Raw genomic sequence first — 19,793 nt, 5'->3', positions numbered from 1 at the left:
TGCAGTTAATTGAAAAATAATAATTAGCTAGCAGCTGCGTGTTGTGTACAGGATCTCAACCTCATTGCATGTCGAGCTGTCGGCTTTGACAGCCTTCCAAAATAAATATACTGTCAGGTTCCAAAGCAGACTTCCAGCTCGGGGAACATGGTACTTTTCCAATGCAGTGGAATCTTTTTGAAGATGATCCTATTTTAAAGTGAAGAGCTTGAAAGCTGACAGCATCAAAGCTTCTCTTATTGAATCTTTTGTTTTGGGTATACACACATATCTGCCTACCATTTTGCCTTGTTATGAAGCAGATGGTTTTAAAGATTAAAGGGAGACTGTCAAAACAATCACACTGATCATAGAACCATTTCAGTGCCTTTTGTTTGTCTACAACTGAAGTAATGCAGAACTTGATCTGGCCAGTAAAACCAACCTAGCCTTGGTTATTCTTGTTTTCCTCACCATTCCTGTAGTAGCTTCTTGCTGCTATTGGATCTAATGGTAAGATTGGAATGGTCATCTCACAAAAGCTTCCATGAAACCATTTGTGTTCATATGAACTTGTACAGAACCTAAATATTGAGAACTGTTTGGGTACCCCCCCCCCCAATACTGCTGCTATTTTCTTCTTTCTAGCTAAAATAAACAAGTCAATTGAAAGTGTGGTATGCATCCTGCAGGGTACTAGGTTATTACTAATTGTTTGGATGCATCAGACTGGCACATACAGTAAAACCTTTCAAGGACATGCTGCTAAATTTTGTTTGGAAGAAAAAAGCTAGCAGATGACTTCATGCGGCGCCGTTTGTTGACTCGTAGATATGACATGTGCTTGCTTCAATTTGGAAGCAGAAATAATTTGTTTTTCTTCAGAGTGAGTAAGATCGAGTGAGCTGAGAGCCATGCACACACTTTCCATCTGGGCACTGTTTTGAATTAAAGCATGACTCTTTCTCCTTTTCTCCTTTTCTTGTTTGAAGGAAACTGGTGGTGACAAAGGAGAAGGATAAGAAAGTAGGTCTCTACACCATCTACGTGAATCCTGCAAACACGCACCAGTTTGCTGTAGGAGGCAGAGATCAGTTTGTCAGGTGAGCGTCTCCCAGAAGATGCTGAGAAGGGCAGGAGTGAGTTGAGCAGGTTGGACTCTCCAGCTGGGGCCCTGGAGAAGACAGCAGCTGTGAGGACTCCAGGAATTCTTTCCTTTGTGTTGCCCAATACACTGATGCACACTGCTTAACGCATAGAAGAAGTCATTTCTGCCATGGGGCTGCACCGAGGCCAAGTTGGATTAGTAGGAGTCAAAAAGGATTGGTCTCTCCTGTGGAGGAGAGCATTTCCAAATGCATAGTCAGGCCTCGCCCACTGCCTGTGGGTTTTTTCTGCTCTCTAGCTCTGCCCTTTGGCTTCATTTTCCAATATAAGAGCTGTTTCTCTATGCAGCTGCTCCCATCTGGAATGATTTTCTTGAGATTTGCATTGTGGTTCCTTGCTTTAATGTGAAAGTCTGTTTCTCCCTTGTCTGGTGCTTCTGAATTCTCTTCCTTTCTGCTGTCAAACAGCAGATAAAAACATTGAGACCTCATATTGGAACAGTTCATGTTTAGAGCCCCTCACCCCCCGCTTCTCAGAGCTGAAACCCTCCACGTCAGCTGCCTAGAGCTGTGACCTGAACCAGCACCTCGTGCTCCCCAGGAGCCAAGTGGGCACTCTGGTTGACAGTCTGCTTCACCAAGGCTGCACTGTAGTTTATGCACATAACATTGCCTTATGAGTCTCACAAAGCCTGCCACTGGTACAACTGCCCAAGAAATAAATGCCTCTACGTGCTTCCTTGCCTGGCTGTTCTAAGGATTTATTCAGGAGTAGGCCAGTGTCCGAGTCCAAGATCCTTCTCTCTGCACATGGCTTCTCTTCTGAGGCACTGAGTCTCCTTTTACCCTCTGCTTGCTATATAGGCTTCCTTCTGCTTATCTTTAGTGGCTAAGAGTCTCTTCTAACCTCCTGCTCCCCTTGTCCTGTCACCAGTCCCCCAACAGATGTTCCTTCCCCCCAGGGTACAGACTTGAAAGACTTGACAGTCACCAGGCTTTTCCATGTGACTAGTAGCCCCATATTCTTCACCCCTTGGAATATCCAACCAACAGGGAGGTGCAGGCAATGGGGAAGGTGGGCAGGCCTTGTATGCCAAGCAGAGTTGCAGCCAGCATTCACAAGCAGTGCACAGACAAGCTCAGATGGTGGCGTCCCACCATATGACTGCTGGAGGTGTGCGTCTCCCGTCGTGTGAGGTGCCTTGGTCACTCTCCGACTTGAAGGACCCTCTGGTTTATGAATGAGCTGGGGCACCGGCATTTGCAGTCTTGTGGCTGAGTCCCAGTTCCAGTGACTCTGCAGCTCCCTATAGTTGCTTGGGATCTGGGTGGACTATGACCTTACACAGGTGCCTTGCCGTATTTTGAAAGGGACTCGCTGAATAGCCGGAGAGGGGTCACGGGTACATTAGTGTGGATTGAGGGCACTTGGAAAGTCATGGGGTTGAAAAGCTTTGAATTTGTGTATGAACGTATTCTGCGATGTTCTCACCAGCTTTCTTGCTCTCGTCTAGGATCTACGATCAGCGGAAAATAGATGAGAATGAAAACAATGGCGTGCTGAAGAAGTTCTGCCCGCAACACCTGGTAGGCAGCTCTTTTACCCCAGATAATGAGCGTGAGTTGTTTCTGAGTCAGTGCAGTCTGCAGCCTACGCTGCATGCGCTGGTGTTGCAGTGTGGGGAAGCTTGTATTGGGGGTGGGTCACTAGATGGTGTGTGCTGTTCCTCAGCATCTCTTTATGGATTTGTCAGGTGATGTGTGGGCGTGTGTGTGTATGCAGCAGTGTTGTTGCAAAGCAATTAAGATGGCTTGTATGATCGTTTCCAAGGTGGCTTAATAGCTGGAGGTAGGGGGTTACATCGCAGGATGTACAGACCTGTAGGCAGGGTGCAGCTGTTGGGGGATCATGTTTCATCCTACAGGAGAGATGCTTGTAAACCCTTCTGTTGTCAGCAAGATTGAAAGGGGAATGCAACCCCTGATGGAGGTGGTAGGACATGTCCAGGTCCCATTAGTCAGGCTGGCATGTTCTCTGCCCCAACTAGTCAGCAAGGCCCAGAGCGCACCCCCAGAGTTTGAGTTAGGGTCATTTTAGCTCTGACTCGCTTCAGAGCAGATGTTTAAACTAACTTGTGGCACTGGGCATCCTTGGTGCCTCCCTCTTTGACGGATCAAGGACAGGTGGTGTAAGGTAGACAAAGAATGGAGCAGCTGTGACGTTCTAACCGTGTGCAAAGTCTTGTACTCACTGGCCAGCTGGTTCTAAAGAGAACCATGGATTTGTATGCTCTACTTTGAAGCCCATTTCAGAATAAAATGGCTCTGTGGCTCTCGGCACAATTGTGGTCAAAGCTGTCTGTGTGGTTCTTCTTCCTCCAGGTAAACAGCGAGTCCAAAGCAAACATCACCTGTCTTGTGTACAGCCATGATGGATCTGGTATGTTTGTTTCTCTGCCTTTAGGGTCGTCGCTTGTCACGAGTTCACTTGTAGCTAAAGTACTGAGCAGGGATGAGCTCTTTGAATTCAGGTCTTCCTATCTGGCCTTTTTGGTCATCAAAGCAGCCCGAGTGCTCCAAAGGCACAAAGCAGTCTTCAGATTTGAGTGTCAGGGAGGTGGGGAAACGGATATGAAAGCCAGGAATGCACAGCCAGACATCTGGGAACAGCAACTCCTGGGATCTGGGTTCTGTTTGCAGATGAGTCACAGATCATGCTTATCTTACATGAGTCACTCAGTACCTATACATCAGCATCCCTGGGCACAGTGTGGGAATGACGCTGGCTTGCCTACTGCAAAGGGCTTGGAGATGCTATGTGAACACAATGTGGGATATGAGCTCGTGTATCCCTGTGCCAGCCTGGCTCTGGGCTTGGAGTTCCTGCTAGGTGTGCTGGGGTATATGGTTGCTTTGCCCTTTACGGCAGGTCATGTTGGTGCTAAGTGTTGATTCTAACTTTCTCCCACCCCTAATCTCTTGCATTATGGCAGAGCTCTTGGCCAGCTACAACGATGAGGACATTTATCTCTTCAACTCTTCTCACAGTGATGGAGCAGAGTATATCAAGAGATACAAGGGGCATCGCAATAATGCCACAGGTAATGATGCTGGAACAGTGTGTTGAGCATCCTGTGGCCTGTATAGTGTCAGGCCCAGGCCCAGGGATGGAATCAAGTGAAAATGAGTTAGAGATGTGCTTTGGGTCTCTGATACTGCTGTCCCTGAAAGCCATCTTTCCCAGGTTGGGGCTGACCCCTGCCGGTGATGCAGATGGCACTGCTCTTACCCCTGCTCTGCTTTCTATGGAGACAGAGATCACCTCTGACACACAGCCAGATGTCTTTGCCTAAGCTGTTCTGTGATGACTAAATTCACCCCCTGGACTCCACAGCAGCTTGGTGGGGAATGCAGTTTAGACTTGAGAGGCATTGGTGGATCAGGGGAGAGTTACTTGCTTATCAAGCAGCTAATGCAGGTGACAGGGCAAGCATCGCAGGTTTGGGTTGGGCATCCACAGCTCTGGAGCAAGGCAGGAATAGGCGTACCCTGTCACTGTCTCCTCTAGTCCCTCTGTTATGAGAAGTTAAGCTCTGCCTTCTGGCCATGCTCACAGGGAGGAGTCCCTGGGTACTGGGCAATTGAACGGATCCTTGTCAGTAACCTTGGAAACCTGTTTATTTCCTTGCTGGCAGCAAGTATATGTTGGAGGGAGAATTCCCTGGGCTCTTGATGTCTTTGGTCTGTGCGCCTGAAACCCTCTATCTGCTTTCAGTGAAAGGTGTGAACTTCTATGGTCCAAAGAGTGAGTTCGTGGTGAGTGGCAGCGACTGCGGGCACATCTTCCTGTGGGAGAAGTCATCCTGCCAGATTGTCCAGTTCATGGAGGGCGATAAAGGAGGAGTGGTGAGTGTGGCTTGAGCAAGTCCCCCAGGCTACCAGCACAGCAGCCTCCTGGACAGATCCTTCAGCTGAGCGGTAGGGAGGCTAATAGAGTAGGAAGCCAGGGCACTGGGGATGCTGTTTGTTAGCTACTTGTCTAGGAGTGAGACCTGGTTTTTTCCAATTCTGTCACCGACTTGAGTTGTTGTCACAAGTACCCAATGCAAGTGTTTGGTTGCACATATAAAGCTGTTTGAGGTATTTATGGAAATAGCTGTTCCCCAGTCCTGGCAGGGAACGAGGCCCACTGGGGCAGTGACTTGAGCTTACACAGTGAGTCTGAGAGCACTGGGAGCAGAACAGCGTCTTTGCATTCCTGGTTGTTGCCTTGTTTCCTGCCCTATCTGGTCCCAGCCTGGGAAGTAGGAGGTGAGTTTGTTCCTTTGGTAAAGGTGATTTGAGGGAGGCTGCCTGGTTTTCTCCTCCACAAGCAGGGCTAGTGCAGGAGATGCAGAAAGTGCAGCTGGTCTAGTCAAGCTGAAGGATATGAGTTTAAAGAAGTCAGGTCGAAGGGACCTTGTAGATCTTCCAAGTCCGACACCCTGCCTGTGCAGAAGAAAAGCTGGGCTCAAATGAGTCCAGCCAGATAGGCATCAAGCCTCTTCTTAAAGACCCCCAGGGTAGGAGCCAGCACCACTTCCCTTGGAAGTTGGTTCCAGATCCTAGCTGCCCTGACAGTGAAGTAGTTCTTACGGATGTCTAATTTAAACCTCCTCTCCAACAACTTATGGCCGTCATTCCTTGTTATGCCGGGGGGGCACTGGGCACTAGGGGAAACAAGGTCTCTCCCAAACCCTTCTGGCCCCCCCTAGTGAATTTATAGATGGTCACCAGGTCCCCCCTCAGCCTTCACTTGTGACGGCTGAACAGGTTCAGGTCCCACAGTCTCTCATTGTAGGGTCTGCCCTGTTGTCCCCAGATCGTGCGGGTGGCCCCCCTCTGGACCCTCTCAATGTTGTCAACATCTCTCCTGAAGTGGGGGGCACAGAACTGGACACAGTACCCCACTGTGGCCTGACCACTGTTGTGTAGAGGGGGAGGATCACCTCCTTGGCCCTACTTGAGGATACACCTGTGGATGCACGACAAGGTGCCGTTAGCCCTGCCAACTGTGACCCCGCTTTGTCAGCCCATGTTCATCCTGGAGTCAGTAATGACTCCAAGATCCCTTTCTGCCTCTGTGCTCTCAAGAAGGGAGTTTCCCATTCTGTAAGTGTGCTGCTGGTTACTACTGCCCAAGTGCAGCACCCTGCACTTGTCAGTATTGAAACCCATCCTGTTTTTGTTAGCCCACCCCTGTAACCTATCCAGGTCTTGTTGCAGTCTTTCCCTCCCTACTAGCGTGCTCACCTCACCCCAAATTTTGGTATCCATCAGCAAATTTACACAGGATGCTTTTCACCCCATCGTCCAAATCACTGGTAAAGAAATTGAACAGCGCGGGTCCAAGGACCGAGCCCTGGGGGACTCCGCTGCCCACTTCCCCCCAGATCGAATATGACCGGTCCACCGCCACCCTCCGAGTGCAACCCTTCAGCCAATCTGCAATCCATCTGACTGTGTAGGCATCAATGCCACAGTCGCCTAGTTTTTTAATGAGGATGGGGTGGGTGACGGTGTCAAAGGCCTTGCTAAAGTCCAGAAAGACTACATCCACGGCAACACCTGCATCCAATGCTTTTGTGACCTGATCATAAAAGGCAATCAGGTTGGTCTGACACGACCTGCCCCTAATGAAACTGTGCTGGTTGCCCTTGAGCATCATCCCTGAAGCTGGCCCATTGCAGATGTGCTCCTTAATGATCTTCTCAAAGAGTTTTCCTAGGATTGAGGTAAGACTGACGGATCTATAGTTGCCTGGGTCCTCCCTTCTCCCTTTTTTAAAGATGGGGACCACGTTGGCTATCTTCCAACCATCTGGCACCTGGCCTGAGCACCACGAGTGCTCATAAAGCCATGCCAAAGGCCCTGCAATAACCCCTGCTAGCTCCCTCAACACCCTGGGGTGGAGAGCATCTGGACCTGCTGATTAGAACACGTCCAGCCCCTCCAGAAGCTCTCTAACCCGGTCCTCCCCATCCTGAGATCTGGAGGCATTCTCCTTGAGTCCGTCTTGCATCACGGCGGGGAAGTTTCCGGTCCCTGCCCAAAAAAACAGAGGTGAAGTATTGGTTAAAGAGGTCTGCTTTTTCCTGTGGCGCAACCACCAGATTGCCCAGAGAATCTTGCAGGGGCCCCACATTTCCTTTGTCATCCTCCCTATACATTTGAAAAAGGACTTTGTTCTTGGACGCTAGTCCTAGCTCTGTGTTCGCCTTAGCTTTCCTGACAGCCCCCCTACAGAGGTATACTCCTCTTTGGAGATAGCACCCCACTTCTACTGGGTGTACGCCACCTTTTTGGTAATTGGGCATTCCTGGGCGCCCTTGGTGAGCCAGGGGGGCTTTCGGGTATTCCTGCCCCCCTTGCTTCTTGTTGGGATGGTCACCCCTTGGGCCCTGAATATTGTCTCCTTAGGGAACAGCCACTTACCTTGGGCACTGAGTTGGCGTCAGTGAGGGAAAGTCAAGCCTCTGAAAAGTAATGAAGTACTGTAGCCAAGGTAATGACAGTGAGAGCAACTTCACAATCTTGTCCAAAGGGAATAAGAGACCTTCCTAAAGTGTCCACCCTGCTCGCCTGCCTGTGGCTAAAGGCTGTGACTATGAAGGGAGGCTGTTTTCTGAGGTGGCCAGCCAAGGATTTGCTCTGAAGGCAGCTTTCCTCATCCATAGTACCTCAGTGGGTTATGGGAGCTGCACCAAAAAAAAAAAAAAAAAAAAAAGCTGGCATCTGCCACCTTCCCCATGGTGAAATCCCAGCATCCCCATCAGCTGTAAACTCTCCCCTGTGCCATGCTGTAATAAACAGCCTCCTACCTGTTCCCACTGTCCCACTCGGTGGGGAACAAGTGCCTGTTCCCAAGCCAATTGCTGTGATTGTGTGTGCCACCGGGCTCCGTTTCAGTTACAGCCAAGAAAACAAGTTTCTTGGCATGTCCTTGTTCTGACTTGGAGCCAAGGTAGGAAAAGGTGGTCTAGTAGGACAGAGCGTGGAAAAGTCCTGAAATATTGGTTTGAGAGCAGGTATTGGAACACAACCTGGGTGGCCATGCTTCGTGAATGTCCTAGCCACAGAGTAGGTCCCACCTGGCAGCCTGGTGAGTGGGATGTTCCTCCCCAGTGCAAAAGTCCCAAGAGATGGAGCTTCGGGTCCCTTCTCAGGCAGACAGGAGTGCTCACCGTCCTTGTTTCCCTCCCCCCCCCCCAATTTACATGCAGGGGTTCATCTCTTGAGTAGAAATAACAGCAAGTGCCAAGCTCAGCAGTGAGGGGTAGGCAATGCCTCCATGCCACTTTCTGCAGCTTTCAATCCAGCAGTACTGGCCTGTACTTGACTCTAGAAGCGTGCACCAGCAGGGCCCAGCAGACCACACGGGTCTTGTGCTTTTGAAGGGGCCCCAGAATTCCTTTCCTGGAGTACCTCCACTCACATCGTGCTGCTTCCCCTGCACTCAGGACCCCTAGTGTGGCCCCAGAGGCTGCATCAGCTGTTGGCACTTTGGCTCAGTGCTCCTGCCATATCCAAGGTCTGTTTCACTTGAATCAGAAACTCTTCTGCCTCCTACACCTGCACCAGCCGCTGTTTGAAAGAGTAGTTTTCCCCTTGGCTGTAGCGCATGCTCCTCTTGTGGCAGGTGTCATGCTGAGCACCTGCCCAGGTGGAGCCTGGCATGTACATGAGGCTGTGAGCCCCTTGCATTGAACCTTGGCAGAGGAGGTTGCTCCGAGGTGTAAATCACCAAGGGCCTCTTGCGGCTTCTCCCTTGGCTGACGGAGCAACGGCTCAGGGACACAAGGTGAATATCCCTGCTGCCTGGCAGGTGCTGAGAGACCCAAGTGCAGCCGCTTTGTAGAGCCGTTGGCCCTCCTAAGCAAGGGCTCCTTATGCTTGCTGCAGGTGGCAGCTGACTTGCTGCCTGATCTGAAGGTGAGTTACTGAGGCTAGAGAGGCACAGGGTTTTGCCTGTGGTTGCACAGGGAGTTGCTAGAAGATCTGAAACTGCCTTCCATGAATGCTCATGTGTGGACACCTGGCAGGAAGGAGGAGACCAGATCAGTCCCTTCCAGGTGCTGAGCCCTGGGCTGCATCAGCTTGGTCTGCCTGCCCCTTAGCAGGGACTGTGACAGCATTGGTGGTAGGAGCTTGGCTTTGTGCTCTGTTCTGTTCCCAAAACCCCTTTGATTTCCTGTACAGCATGCTTTCTGTATGGCATAGAGAGGGCTGAGAACTGCTGCAGGGTGATGAGAGAGGCCAGGCTACTAGATGAGGCAGATGATGGGGATGGGGCACCTGAGGAGACCCGCTTTCTCAGTGGCTTGTCCCAGCAAAAAGCATGTTGTGCTGCTCCTTCTCAGTTCATCTTCCTTGGCTGTTTGTGCACTGACATTTGCAGGCCACACTCCCGATCCCTGTCACCCAGCCATAGTGGGGGCGCTGTGTAATGGGGCTGCTTTGGTTCGGTCTGTGCAGGGACTGGTATGCTGAGTGACAGGCTTCCTGCAGCTGCTCCCCAAAACAGTACTGCATGAATATCCCTTCCTTTCTCAAGCAGTCAGAACTTATGGATAGAGGTGATATCTTTTATTAGACCAACTATGCTTTTGCAAAAAAAATCTTTAATTGCAAGCTTTTGAGCACAAATGCCCTTTATCAGGCATAGGAGAAAAGATTGTGAAAGTTCTCCTGGGTAGAAATTAAAGTTCATATTTCATAGGAGAGTTGAAGGTTTGGTACTGAAGGGGGTGACACCTGTACAGATGATGCCTGCTAAGACCCCTGTGCAACTGCTTCCCTTCTCTAGGAAGAGCCTTAACCCCAGCCTCACAAGCATTGGTGCTGCATTCATGCCCTTTATAAGGTAGTTGGTGCCTCTGCAGGCTGCTGTTTAATGACATTGCTGCCCTTTCCTTTGGCTTCATCCCAGCGAACCCAACCTGTTCCCCCTGGCTCATGGGGATGCACCGTCCTGTCCCTTCCCAGCCAGCTTTGCAGTGCCAGCCAGTGGCTTCCTCCAGCTGTGCTGTTCCAGGGGACTTGTGATCTCCAGCCCAGCTGACGTGCACTGTGCTGGGAGCTTCCTGGCACCTGTGCTCTATGGACATGAGCTGTCCATGAGCCCAGGACCAGCCCATTCACCCTGTGGGCTGCTGCATGCAGAAGTTCAATTCTGGTGCTGGCTGCAAGGTCATCTCATCAGCATCCTGCATTTCCCATTCACGGGGATCTGGGTGTGCATCTGCTGGAGCCTGGGCTCTTACTGTTGTGGATTTCCCCCCGGAACCCAGAAATGCATATTTGCTGCTGCTTGTGGGGCTGGCCTGTCACTCACAGCGAGGTTTCATGCTGAGCAATTACACCACTGGGCTAATCTTGCCTCCCCCAGGAACAGAAGTGTACAAAGACAGATCTTGGAGCACACTGTGTGATAACTATCCTGGCGGGGCACTAGCAGGCACTAACGAACAGCTGACTTTGGGGTTGGGAGGGCAGATGGGTTGAGCAGACTGGGGAGGCTTTGCAGGGGGACAGTGTGTCTCATCCCTGTATCTTGGGGTTTTGCTCTTGGAGTTCATGTTGTCCAGGATCACAATGGAAGTCAGAGCTGGAAACAGCCCAGTCAGCACCGGTGGCAGCTGGCTACACTGCCTGCCTCGCCCTGCAGCCCTTCATTTTGTTCTTGGGTTGATCCTGGGGCTAAGCAGCCAGAGTCGTTGGTACAGCTGCCATGATACTGGTCCTTGCAGCCCAGCTAGGGGTTTGGCCACCTGCTTGGCAGGTGCAGTAGCACATGGTAATGTTCCAGGGGAGGTATTGGACTGCTTTTGGCTGCAGTGGGATGCAGCTTGCAGGCACATGTGGGCCACTATGTCAGGCCCTGATCAGAGTGGCTTACTGATCCATGGGGTGATCTGAATGTCTGTGTTCAGCCCACGGGAATAACAGAACAATGTAACAGTGACTGGGAGGGATACAGCCTAGTTCCTTAGAGTGCAGCTGGCCTAGCGCAGCACAGCTACCACCTTCATATCGGCTTGATCCTTTTTCAGGAGAGCAGTATGTCCAAACCCAGTCAGTCAGCATGCAGTGAGGGAGCAGCACTCCCCAAGCATCTTGGGAGTACTTCATTTCCTTGCGCACGGTTCCCCACTGCTGCCCATGGGTGCTGGGAAGGAGCATGAGGCCTGAACTCATAGAAAAAGCTGCAAGCTTTGGCCCCTGGAAGTCTTTCAGATGAATGCACGTCACAACCCCTGACTCTCTGAAGGGCCTAATGTCTTCTCATGTGGTCTTGCAAGAGCCAGGCCACTTTCAGCTCCTCAGTCTCGCACAAAGCCTACAAGATGCTGGAAGCAGCACAAAACTTTAGTTCTGGGCTATCCAGGAGAACTGCGGCAGGTGGAGATGGTGGGAGGCCAGCGTGGGATGACCGGTGGCAGCATACTGTGTGGCTCCTTCTCTGTGGTGTCCTTAGAGTTGAAGTTTCTGCTGCTCTGCTCTGAATACTGTCCCTTGGTGGAAAGCATTTAGCTGTGAGTTGACCTGTGCCCCCTCACGTAGGAAGCGCTCATCAAATCAGGGCAGTGTTTGTGTTGGGCTGTCTTGTCCATTGATTTCATGCTGAAGCTGGATCAAAAGAGCTGGGTCGCAGACAAAGCTATCTGACTGTTGCTGTCGGGTCTGTTATTGGAAGTCTTATTAGTGCTGCCGTTGCAGGACCACAAAAAACAGGACGTACCAGGTGTCTTGTTGCACAGAAACCTGAGCTTAGGGCTTTCAGTAGGATGCCTCACTGTGCGGTGCACTCCAGGTTTCATCCTTTGTAGTGGACATCTAGGGCTCTGTTTCTGATTTTTCCTGGTCATTAATAGCTTGCTAAAGCCTGGAGAGCTGGGGGTGGGGGGAGGTCAGCCAGCCCTGGCAGAGCAAGTGGCAAGAGGCGGGTTTCACTTGCTTGGAAAGCACTGGCGGCAGCACCATGGCTGAGGCTCGGCGTCGGCCATGAGGCCAGGCTGGAATGTGGGTTGCGGCAGTAGTGCAGCCTGTGGCTCCAGGTTTGCGTTAAGGAAGTGGGTATCTAGTGGGTCTCGAAGGCTCACAAAGCCCTTGGTGAAGCAGATCCTTGGCAAGCAGGCCTTGCCTGGCTCCCTTGTTTGCCTTGGTCGCTTTGAAGCAGCTAGAAGCATGACTTGGCTCTGGGCAAGAAGGAGCTGTCTGGTCAGCAGTGCTCCAGGATTGTCTTTCACCTGAGGGGAGCAGGACACTCGCTCTCCAAACCTCCCACAGAGGCTGTACTCGCCTTCTGGTGACATTGGGCCGTGCTCTCTATTCAGTGTTGAAGCCGCGCATCTGAGAGGTGGACCATTTTTTCTGGCGATTCCCAGCTCACTTAGTTTAGACCGGGGGCATCAAGCATGTGGCCTGTGGAACTGTTGCAGCCAGCCCGTCAGCAGTCTGGCAGGCCACCGGGAGCTGGGGGCATGTCCCTCTTGGTTGCTGCACTCAACTCGCTGAGAGGGCAGTTTGGTTACTTGACTGCCTGCTGCCTGAGCACAATAGGATGAATTGGACCAATTCAGGGCAACAAAAATGGTTCAGGGGCTGGGGAATGTGACGTGGGCTGAGGGACCTGCCTGGGCTGCTTTACTCTGCAGAAGGCAAGGCTAAGGGGGATGTAATAGCAGCCTTCAACTCCCTGCGGTGTGGTTGCAAAGAGGATGGAGCTGGACTGTTCTCGGTGGTGACAGATGACACAACAAGGAGCAATAGGCTTCAGTTGCAGCAAGAGGAGCTGAGGCTAGATCTTGGGGGAAAAACTTTGTCATGAGAAGGATAGTTTTTATAGCACTAGAACAGGTCCCCAGAGAGGGGTGGAGTCTCCATCCTTGGAGGTGTTTAAGACCAGGTAAACAGCAGTGGCTGTGATGATCTAGTTGGGGCTGGTCCTGATGTGACCTCCTGAGGTCCCTTCCAACCCTCATTTTTCTTTGATTCTGTTTGAGAGTGCGCCAAACTGTTTGGCTTTAACTTAGCTTATGGGAGGTAACACTTGCCAAGTAAAAGTCTGTGTTGGTTCTGTCGGGACCCTGGAGAGAGTGGGTCCACTGCCTGGAAATGTGAATTCACGGCTCTTGGCTGCAGTGGCTGTTGAGAGAAACTGGGTCTGTTAATGAAAGGGGTTGATTGCATAGACATTAGGGCTGGAAGGGACCTCAGAAGATCACAGAGTCCAGCCCCCCATGCAAAGGGCAAAAAGTCAGCTGGGGCCATAGGATCCCAGCAAGATAAGCATCCAGTTTGCTCTTGAAGGTGTTCAATGTAGGTGCTTGAACCACCTCCGATGGCAGGCTGTTCCAGACCTTGGGGGCTCGGACAGTAAAGAAATTCTTCCTTATGTCCAGCCTGAAATGGTCTTGTAGTAGTTTATGACTGTTAGGCCGCCTCATCCCTTGGGGCGCTCTGCTAAACAAAAGTTCACCCAGATACTGGTGGTCACCCCCGATATACTTATAGGTGGCCATCAGATCACCTGGAAAAGCGCAGGCTCAAGAGCCCCATGGCTCTCAGCCTGTTGTCGTAAGGTCTGCTTTCCTGACCTCTGATCATGCATGTGGCTCTTCTCTGGACGCTCTCAAGCTTCTTCACATCCTTTTTGAATTGTGGAGCCCAAAACGCAGGACTCCAGCTGTGGTCTCACCAAGGCCAAGTACAAGGGGAAAATGACGTCCTGGGATTTGCTTGAGAAGCATCTATGGATGCAAGCCTGCTTTTTGGTCGCTTTACTAGCCACAGCATCACACTGCAGGCTCATCTTCATCTTGAAGACCACCCCCTTCCCCAGCGAAGTGAAGAATTTATGACATACTTAACAGCTGTTTTAACTAGGAAGGCCTTTGGTTTCAGCTTTTTACAGTGAGTGTTAGTTCTTATGGTAATTGTTTTCAATTGCTTGGTTTGTGTGGCTATAATGATACACTTAAATCAGTGCTTCCTTGTTTACATCAGCAAAACCACAGGATCTGCTTGTACCACCCTGTTCCACAAAGTAACCCAAAGTTTGGTCCAACCTTTAAATAATGGAAGATGCAGACAAGATGGAGGCAGTTACACCAAGATCTCCAAGGTGTTTCTTACATAGCTGGGTGCAGAATGGGTCTCTTCTGGGGTGATTTTTTTTTTTACCCTGGGTTATGTTACTGCAGAGTAAGTGTTTGTGTATCTGCATCCTTAGATTCATCCCAGAGTAGCAGTTGGCTCAGTGTAAACAGGCTGTTACTGGCTCCACTGCCTAATGGTCCGGTCTGTAGCAGCACCTAGAGCCAGAGGCAGGTTGTCCTGTAATAATCATGTTTGTACGCTGGCCCTTGGATCTGGGGCAGAGCAGGGCTGGGGTGTGTCTGGTGGTCTCCCCAGCAGACAGCTGCTCAACACCTAACAGCCTGTTCCATTCCCTTGCAGGTGAACTGTCTGGAGCCACATCCTCACCTTCCCATCTTGGCCACCAGCGGGCTGGATCATGATGTCAAGATCTGGGCGCCCACAGCAGAGAATCCCACAGAGCTCAGCGGGCTGAAAGAGGTGAGGGCCAGGCTGGCTTGGGTGGCTGCTTAGGGCTGGGTCCTTGCATCTGTCACCTCTACTGGCCTGTGACCGTCTAGACCCCACCTCTCTGGGGCCTCTTGGGAAACTGCAGCGCTGACTGCTTCATAGTGCCCAGCACAGTGGGGAGCAAGGAGAAGTTGCCCTGACCTCTCAGTGCCTCGGCCCTCCCCGACCACCCTGCCATGCTTCTCATCCACTGGGTGGCTGCTCTCTACGACCCATGAGCTTGGGGGGGGGGGGGGGGTGCTGTGGGCTCAGCCTGTCCCATGAGAGACAGCCTGATGACAACCTGCCAGCAATTCCTATCATTCCCACTGGATGGTGGGCAGGTGGGTATGCCCCAGCCACGCACTGGCTTGGCCGCTGCTTCTGCTTCCCCAAGTCTCCTGCCTGCTTCTCCATTTCACTTGTAGTTCCACTTGTGTCTTCTTTCTCGGCAGTGGCTGCTTCTCTGCCGGGCTTGGGGTGAGGGGTGGGACATCGGACAAGCTAGTGTTGTCCCAGGATCAGGACCTGCAGGCCTAGAGCTTCTCTCAGCTGTGCCATGACCTTTCTCATGGGTGGGGGAGCAGAGGGCTCCGCAGGCAGAGTTTCCAGGTAGTACCTTGCTGCTGCCCTGCCCTCCAGGCTCTGAGGGGGCCCTTGGGCATGTTCTGTCTACCCCTGGGGTCAGGACCTCCTGGTGACGCTAGCTGACTGGAACCTAATGGCCCCCTCATTGCCTGGCTTTCCCAGGGGCATGTCTGGCTCCTACATGCTCTGGGAAGCGCTGTGCAGCACCTGGCAGCTGTGTCTCTGCAGTCCCCACTGACGCCTTCCCTCTTCACCCCCCCACCCTGCAATGCTACTGCCTTCAGGTGATCAAGAAGAACAAGCGGGAGCGGGATGAGGACAGCCTGCACCACACTGACCTGTTTGACAGCCACATGCTGTGGTTCCTGATGCACCACCTTAGACAGAGACGCCATCACCGGGTAGGTGCCCATGCCTTGCCCCCCCACCTCTGCTTTTTCATACACCCTTGAGCAGCAAGAGGGTGGGGAGGGGTGGGTCTGAATATCCACACAGCGTTGCAGCCCCTTGCCTGCATCCTGCTCATTTCCAGCTGCTTTGCAGTGCAGCATCTTGAGGGCAGGCAAGGCTAGTGTTGGCACAGCTGCCTGGACCCTGCTGCCCTTCCCCAGTCTGTCTGCTTTGGAGCGGGCACCTGGTTCTGAACTCTCCTGGGCATAGTGGTTCCTCTAGGATCATGAGTGCAGAGCTGGGCCCCAGAGCTTATAGCTTCTAATCCTCAGGTGGCAGCTGATTTCTGCCTCGGCAGGAACCACATCTCCCTTGCAGCTCCAGTCACCTGGAGCAGCTTCTCTGGTGACACCCCCCTCCCCCACTGCAGCCACCCCCTCGCTCCCTTCCCCTCCGTCTCTCTTCATGCCAGCCTGTGCTGGCAAGCGTGTCTGCCAGCTGACTCAGCAGGGCTGGCGCTTGGTGGAGCACTGGAAGCTCGGGGGGGCGGGGTGGCACAGCCACTAATGCAGCGCTTCTTCTTGGCAGCGCCGAAGAGAACCTGGTGCCACTGATGGCGACTCGGACGAGTCTCCCAGCTCCTCTGACAGCTCGGACAATGACGAGGAGGGCCCGGACCGGGTGCAGTGCATGCCCTCGTGAGGCCGTGGGTGTGCAGCCCCTGCGAGGCTGGGGCAGGGGGAGGAGACGAGGAGCAATCCCTACTAACACTTCCAGCTTTTTCTTGAAACATAAAAGTCCCCCCCTGTCCTCATGGCCCTGCCCCGGGCTTAGCTCCACAACATTGCACTTTGGCTGCCCTCATGCCAAGGAGCAAGTGGGAGGGTGGCACAAGACCCCAGCACTGCCGGTGAGCGCCAGCCCCTGGCCCCCCTCCGCTGGCTGCGTGTGCCTGGGGGGGCTGGTGGGGAGGGGGCTGTGTTTATTTTTGTACTAGAAGATTTCCCCCCGAGGAGAGTGCGCTTGCCTGCCACACATGCCTCTTGCCCCAGCTTCGGTTGAGCCTGTGCTGAGTTGATTTGTTCTTTTCTTTTTCTCCTTGAGCCACCGGTGGGAGCCCAGGTAGCGGCTGCAGCACGTGTGTGCGTGGAGGGGCACCACTGCGTGCTCTTGGTTTGTGTGTTTTTTCTGCCCCCCTAGATGAGAGCGTCTTGGGCCTGCATCTCCGTGCGGGGCTTCCCTCTGCCTGTGTCCCGCCTGGCGAGCACCCCATCCACCGTGCTGCGGGGCTGCTCTGTGACCACTTCCTCCCCTGGCGCTGGCAGAGACTCTTGCCTAGTTTGTACATATCAGTAATTTGCACTTGGTTTGACTCCTCCTCCAGCTCCCCCTGGATCCCTATCAAAACAAAGCTAATTAGCAAGCAGGTCCCTGCCCTTGCTGTCTGGGGGCTGGTGGAGGCCTGGGGCAGCAGTTCTCAGCTTAAGCTCCCAAGGCTGGGTCTCTGCCTCAGTCTCCGTGGAGGGGAAAACAAAGGAAAGTCTTTAATTTTTCTGTTACTTTTTGGAAAAATCTGTTTTGGGAGATGCGGCCGAACTTTCCCAGCGCTGGTGTAGAGGCCTAATTTTATATATGTATTAAAAAGAGAGAAAAAAAAACAACCGCAAACCAAATTGAACTTGGATGTTATCAAGTTAAAATTATTGTAAAGGTTTAAATATATATTATATATAAATGCAATAAAAATAATTGAGACACACACCGGTCCCTGCCCTGTGGTCCCAGCGTCTCTGTGTAGTGGGGGTCGGCAAACTCTGAGTGCTGACAGCGATTGAGCAGAAGATTGGCACTGAAAAGGGATGGGAGGTGGCATGAGCTGGGCCACGCTCTCTTCAGAGCTACCCCCTGCTCTTTGCCATGACAGCTACAGCAGTGCTGAGCCTTCTCCTTTTTGATTTTGGAGCTGCTGCAGGCATGTTCCCTCCCTCTGCCCCTGGGGCCCAGAGGGGACTTGGGACTCATGTGCCAGACTCCCTTTTGCCTTTGTAGTCCCAACTACGTTAGGGCACTGGGTTAGAGTATGGGGGACCTGGTTCCTACTGATGTGACCATGTGGCCAGCAGGCTTGATGGGTCAGTGAAGACTGATCCCCCTCCCCCTCCCCTGATGGTGCTGGGCACACCCAGTGCTTCCCAAGGTGCCTTTGGATTGGAGGGAAAGCAGCAGCTTGTGCTTGCATTGATGCCTAAGCTGGGCAAACTAACAGTAAAACACTAAGAAATAGGGAGGATAATACTGCAGCCCCCAGGCTTTTCTGTGGAAGGGGTTGTGTTGGGAAATGAGCTTGAGGCTTTCAGAGCAGGAGGTCTGATGGGGTGACCAGGGCTCCACAGCTGGGGAGGAAGTAACATCATGACCTTGAGGGTTATGACTGTCTGTGTGGAGAGATTAGGGGAGATCCAGTCCATGTTTACACAACCCTCTCTGCATTTCTCCGCCAGCTCCTGGCGCTTCCCAGGGACCGTGAGGCCTGGTCCTAGCCCTTGGCCTTGTGCACAATGGGGGTGCTTGTGCTGTGCCCCATGTCTGGCATATGAGGAGCAGGGCAGTGTGGCCAGCTTGGCTCCCTGGCTCGGGCTTGCAGGGGCAGATGCTTAGAGTGTGGGGGCTGGGTGCTGGCAGTGGCTGCAGCTGTGGCTGGGACTAGGAGCAAGACCTGTCATACCTCCTGCTTGGCTGTAGGGCTTGGGAACCGGGCCTGAGAGCTGGGGCTCAGCCCACTCCCCTGCTCAAGTGTCGCATGGCATCATGGGGCATCAAGCTGCTGGGCAGGGGCCTCTGTTCCTTCCTGGTCCCAGCTGCACTAGCTCCAGATGCTTTGCTCACAGGACTAGACTTGCCCTGAGGATCCAGCCTGGGTGAAGGTGGGCAGAAGGAAACGGTAGCAGGGGTGGGAGGATCTTACCACACCAGGTGCTATGGCCTCTGCCACCACCCATGGCCTTCCCCAGCGTGGACCTAGGCAGGAGCTCTGTCCTCCCGCCTCAGCCTGCACTGCTCCTAGCAGTTCCTTGGCAGAGCAGGGGGCATCTCCCACTCATTCCTCCCTGCTCCACCACCCCACCCAGCCCCCCAGTTCAGCCAGGATGGGCTGGGCCGGGAGGTCGTGGCCCTGCTCCCTGGCCATGTGCTGGATCTCTGGGGCAGGAGCCGCGCTTGGAGGCTGGGTGTGCACCTGCTGTAAGGATGCCGTAGAGCACAGAGGAGGGGGAACATCCCTCCCAACTGGAATTGGCAACATCTCTTGACAGTCTTCTTTCCTGAAACAGGCAGAAAAGGCTAAATCGAGCATCCCCACAGGCTGTGCTCTGCCTGGCTGATAACTGGGGCAGCAGGGAGGGCTGAAGCAGCCAGGTGGTCCCCAGGGATGGAGCCCCCTGCCCCTTTCCAGCCCCTCCCCACCCTGCCTTGTAGCTATTGCTGTTGCCACTGTCATCCCTTTCCTGCCCCAGTCCTGGGTCACCTCCAATAACCCTGGCTGGCAGCAGCACGTGCATCACTGCAGCCTCAAGCCACCAAGGAGGTGGCCATGGCTGGGCTAGGCCTGGCACCCACTGCTCTTGCCATACATTTCAACTATGAACTCTGGGGAGCCATGCAGCACATGTGCTGGACAACGCTTGCACCCCCTGCCTGGGCAAGGCCCTGGCATGGGCTGAGCTACGGGCTGCTGGTGCCCTATACTTCCCTCAAGCAGTTTAGCCTTGTCCCTGGCCACCGGCGCCCCAGCCCGTTCTGCTTCAGTGGCTGTTTTATCCCTCCTGACACCTCCCCTGGGGCTGTGTGTGTACCATCCCCAGCAGCCACACTGTCCTGCCCAGCCCAAGGGCCTGGCACACCGTGGGGTGCCCAGAGCACTGGCTGGAAGGCAGCCCTGCCTTGCCCGGGGGCAGGGCTGAGCTAGCTTCGTGCGTGGCCAGGAGTGGGTAGGCCCATCAGGATGGTGCAGGAGCTGGTGCGTAGCTGCTCAGCCGCAGGCCCAGGCCCCCATGCCCTCCCCAAGGCAATCCCCCTTGCACCTTCAGTGGGCAAATAGGGGGG

At 53.2% G+C, this 19,793-nt stretch overlaps 1 protein-coding gene across 2 annotated transcripts in view; it reads left to right on the top strand.

The window, feature by feature from the left end:
* The window catches only part of DCAF8 (DDB1 and CUL4 associated factor 8), a 41,722-nt gene extending 24,271 nt beyond the window's left edge, over positions 1-17,451 (top strand). For both annotated transcript variants that reach the window (XM_090056385.1, XM_090056384.1), the window contains exons 7-14: positions 972-1,082; positions 2,600-2,672; positions 3,468-3,525; positions 4,079-4,186; positions 4,861-4,991; positions 14,586-14,705; positions 15,587-15,703; positions 16,281-17,451. In XM_090056385.1, the coding sequence (XP_089912511.1) occupies positions 972-1,082; positions 2,600-2,672; positions 3,468-3,525; positions 4,079-4,186; positions 4,861-4,991; positions 14,586-14,705; positions 15,587-15,703; positions 16,281-16,394 (832 nt within the window). In that variant the 3' untranslated portion in view covers positions 16,395-17,451. The remainder of the gene's footprint in view (positions 1-971; positions 1,083-2,599; positions 2,673-3,467; positions 3,526-4,078; positions 4,187-4,860; positions 4,992-14,585; positions 14,706-15,586; positions 15,704-16,280) is intronic.
* The last annotated feature ends 2,342 nt before the right edge of the window (positions 17,452-19,793 follow it).

This window comes from Crocodylus siamensis, chromosome 6 (assembly GCF_052110815.1).
Source record: "Crocodylus siamensis isolate JL-2025a chromosome 6, ASM5211081v1, whole genome shotgun sequence".
Taxonomy (NCBI): domain Eukaryota; kingdom Metazoa; phylum Chordata; order Crocodylia; family Crocodylidae; genus Crocodylus; species Crocodylus siamensis.
This window is presented reverse-complemented; position numbering and strand designations above follow the sequence as displayed.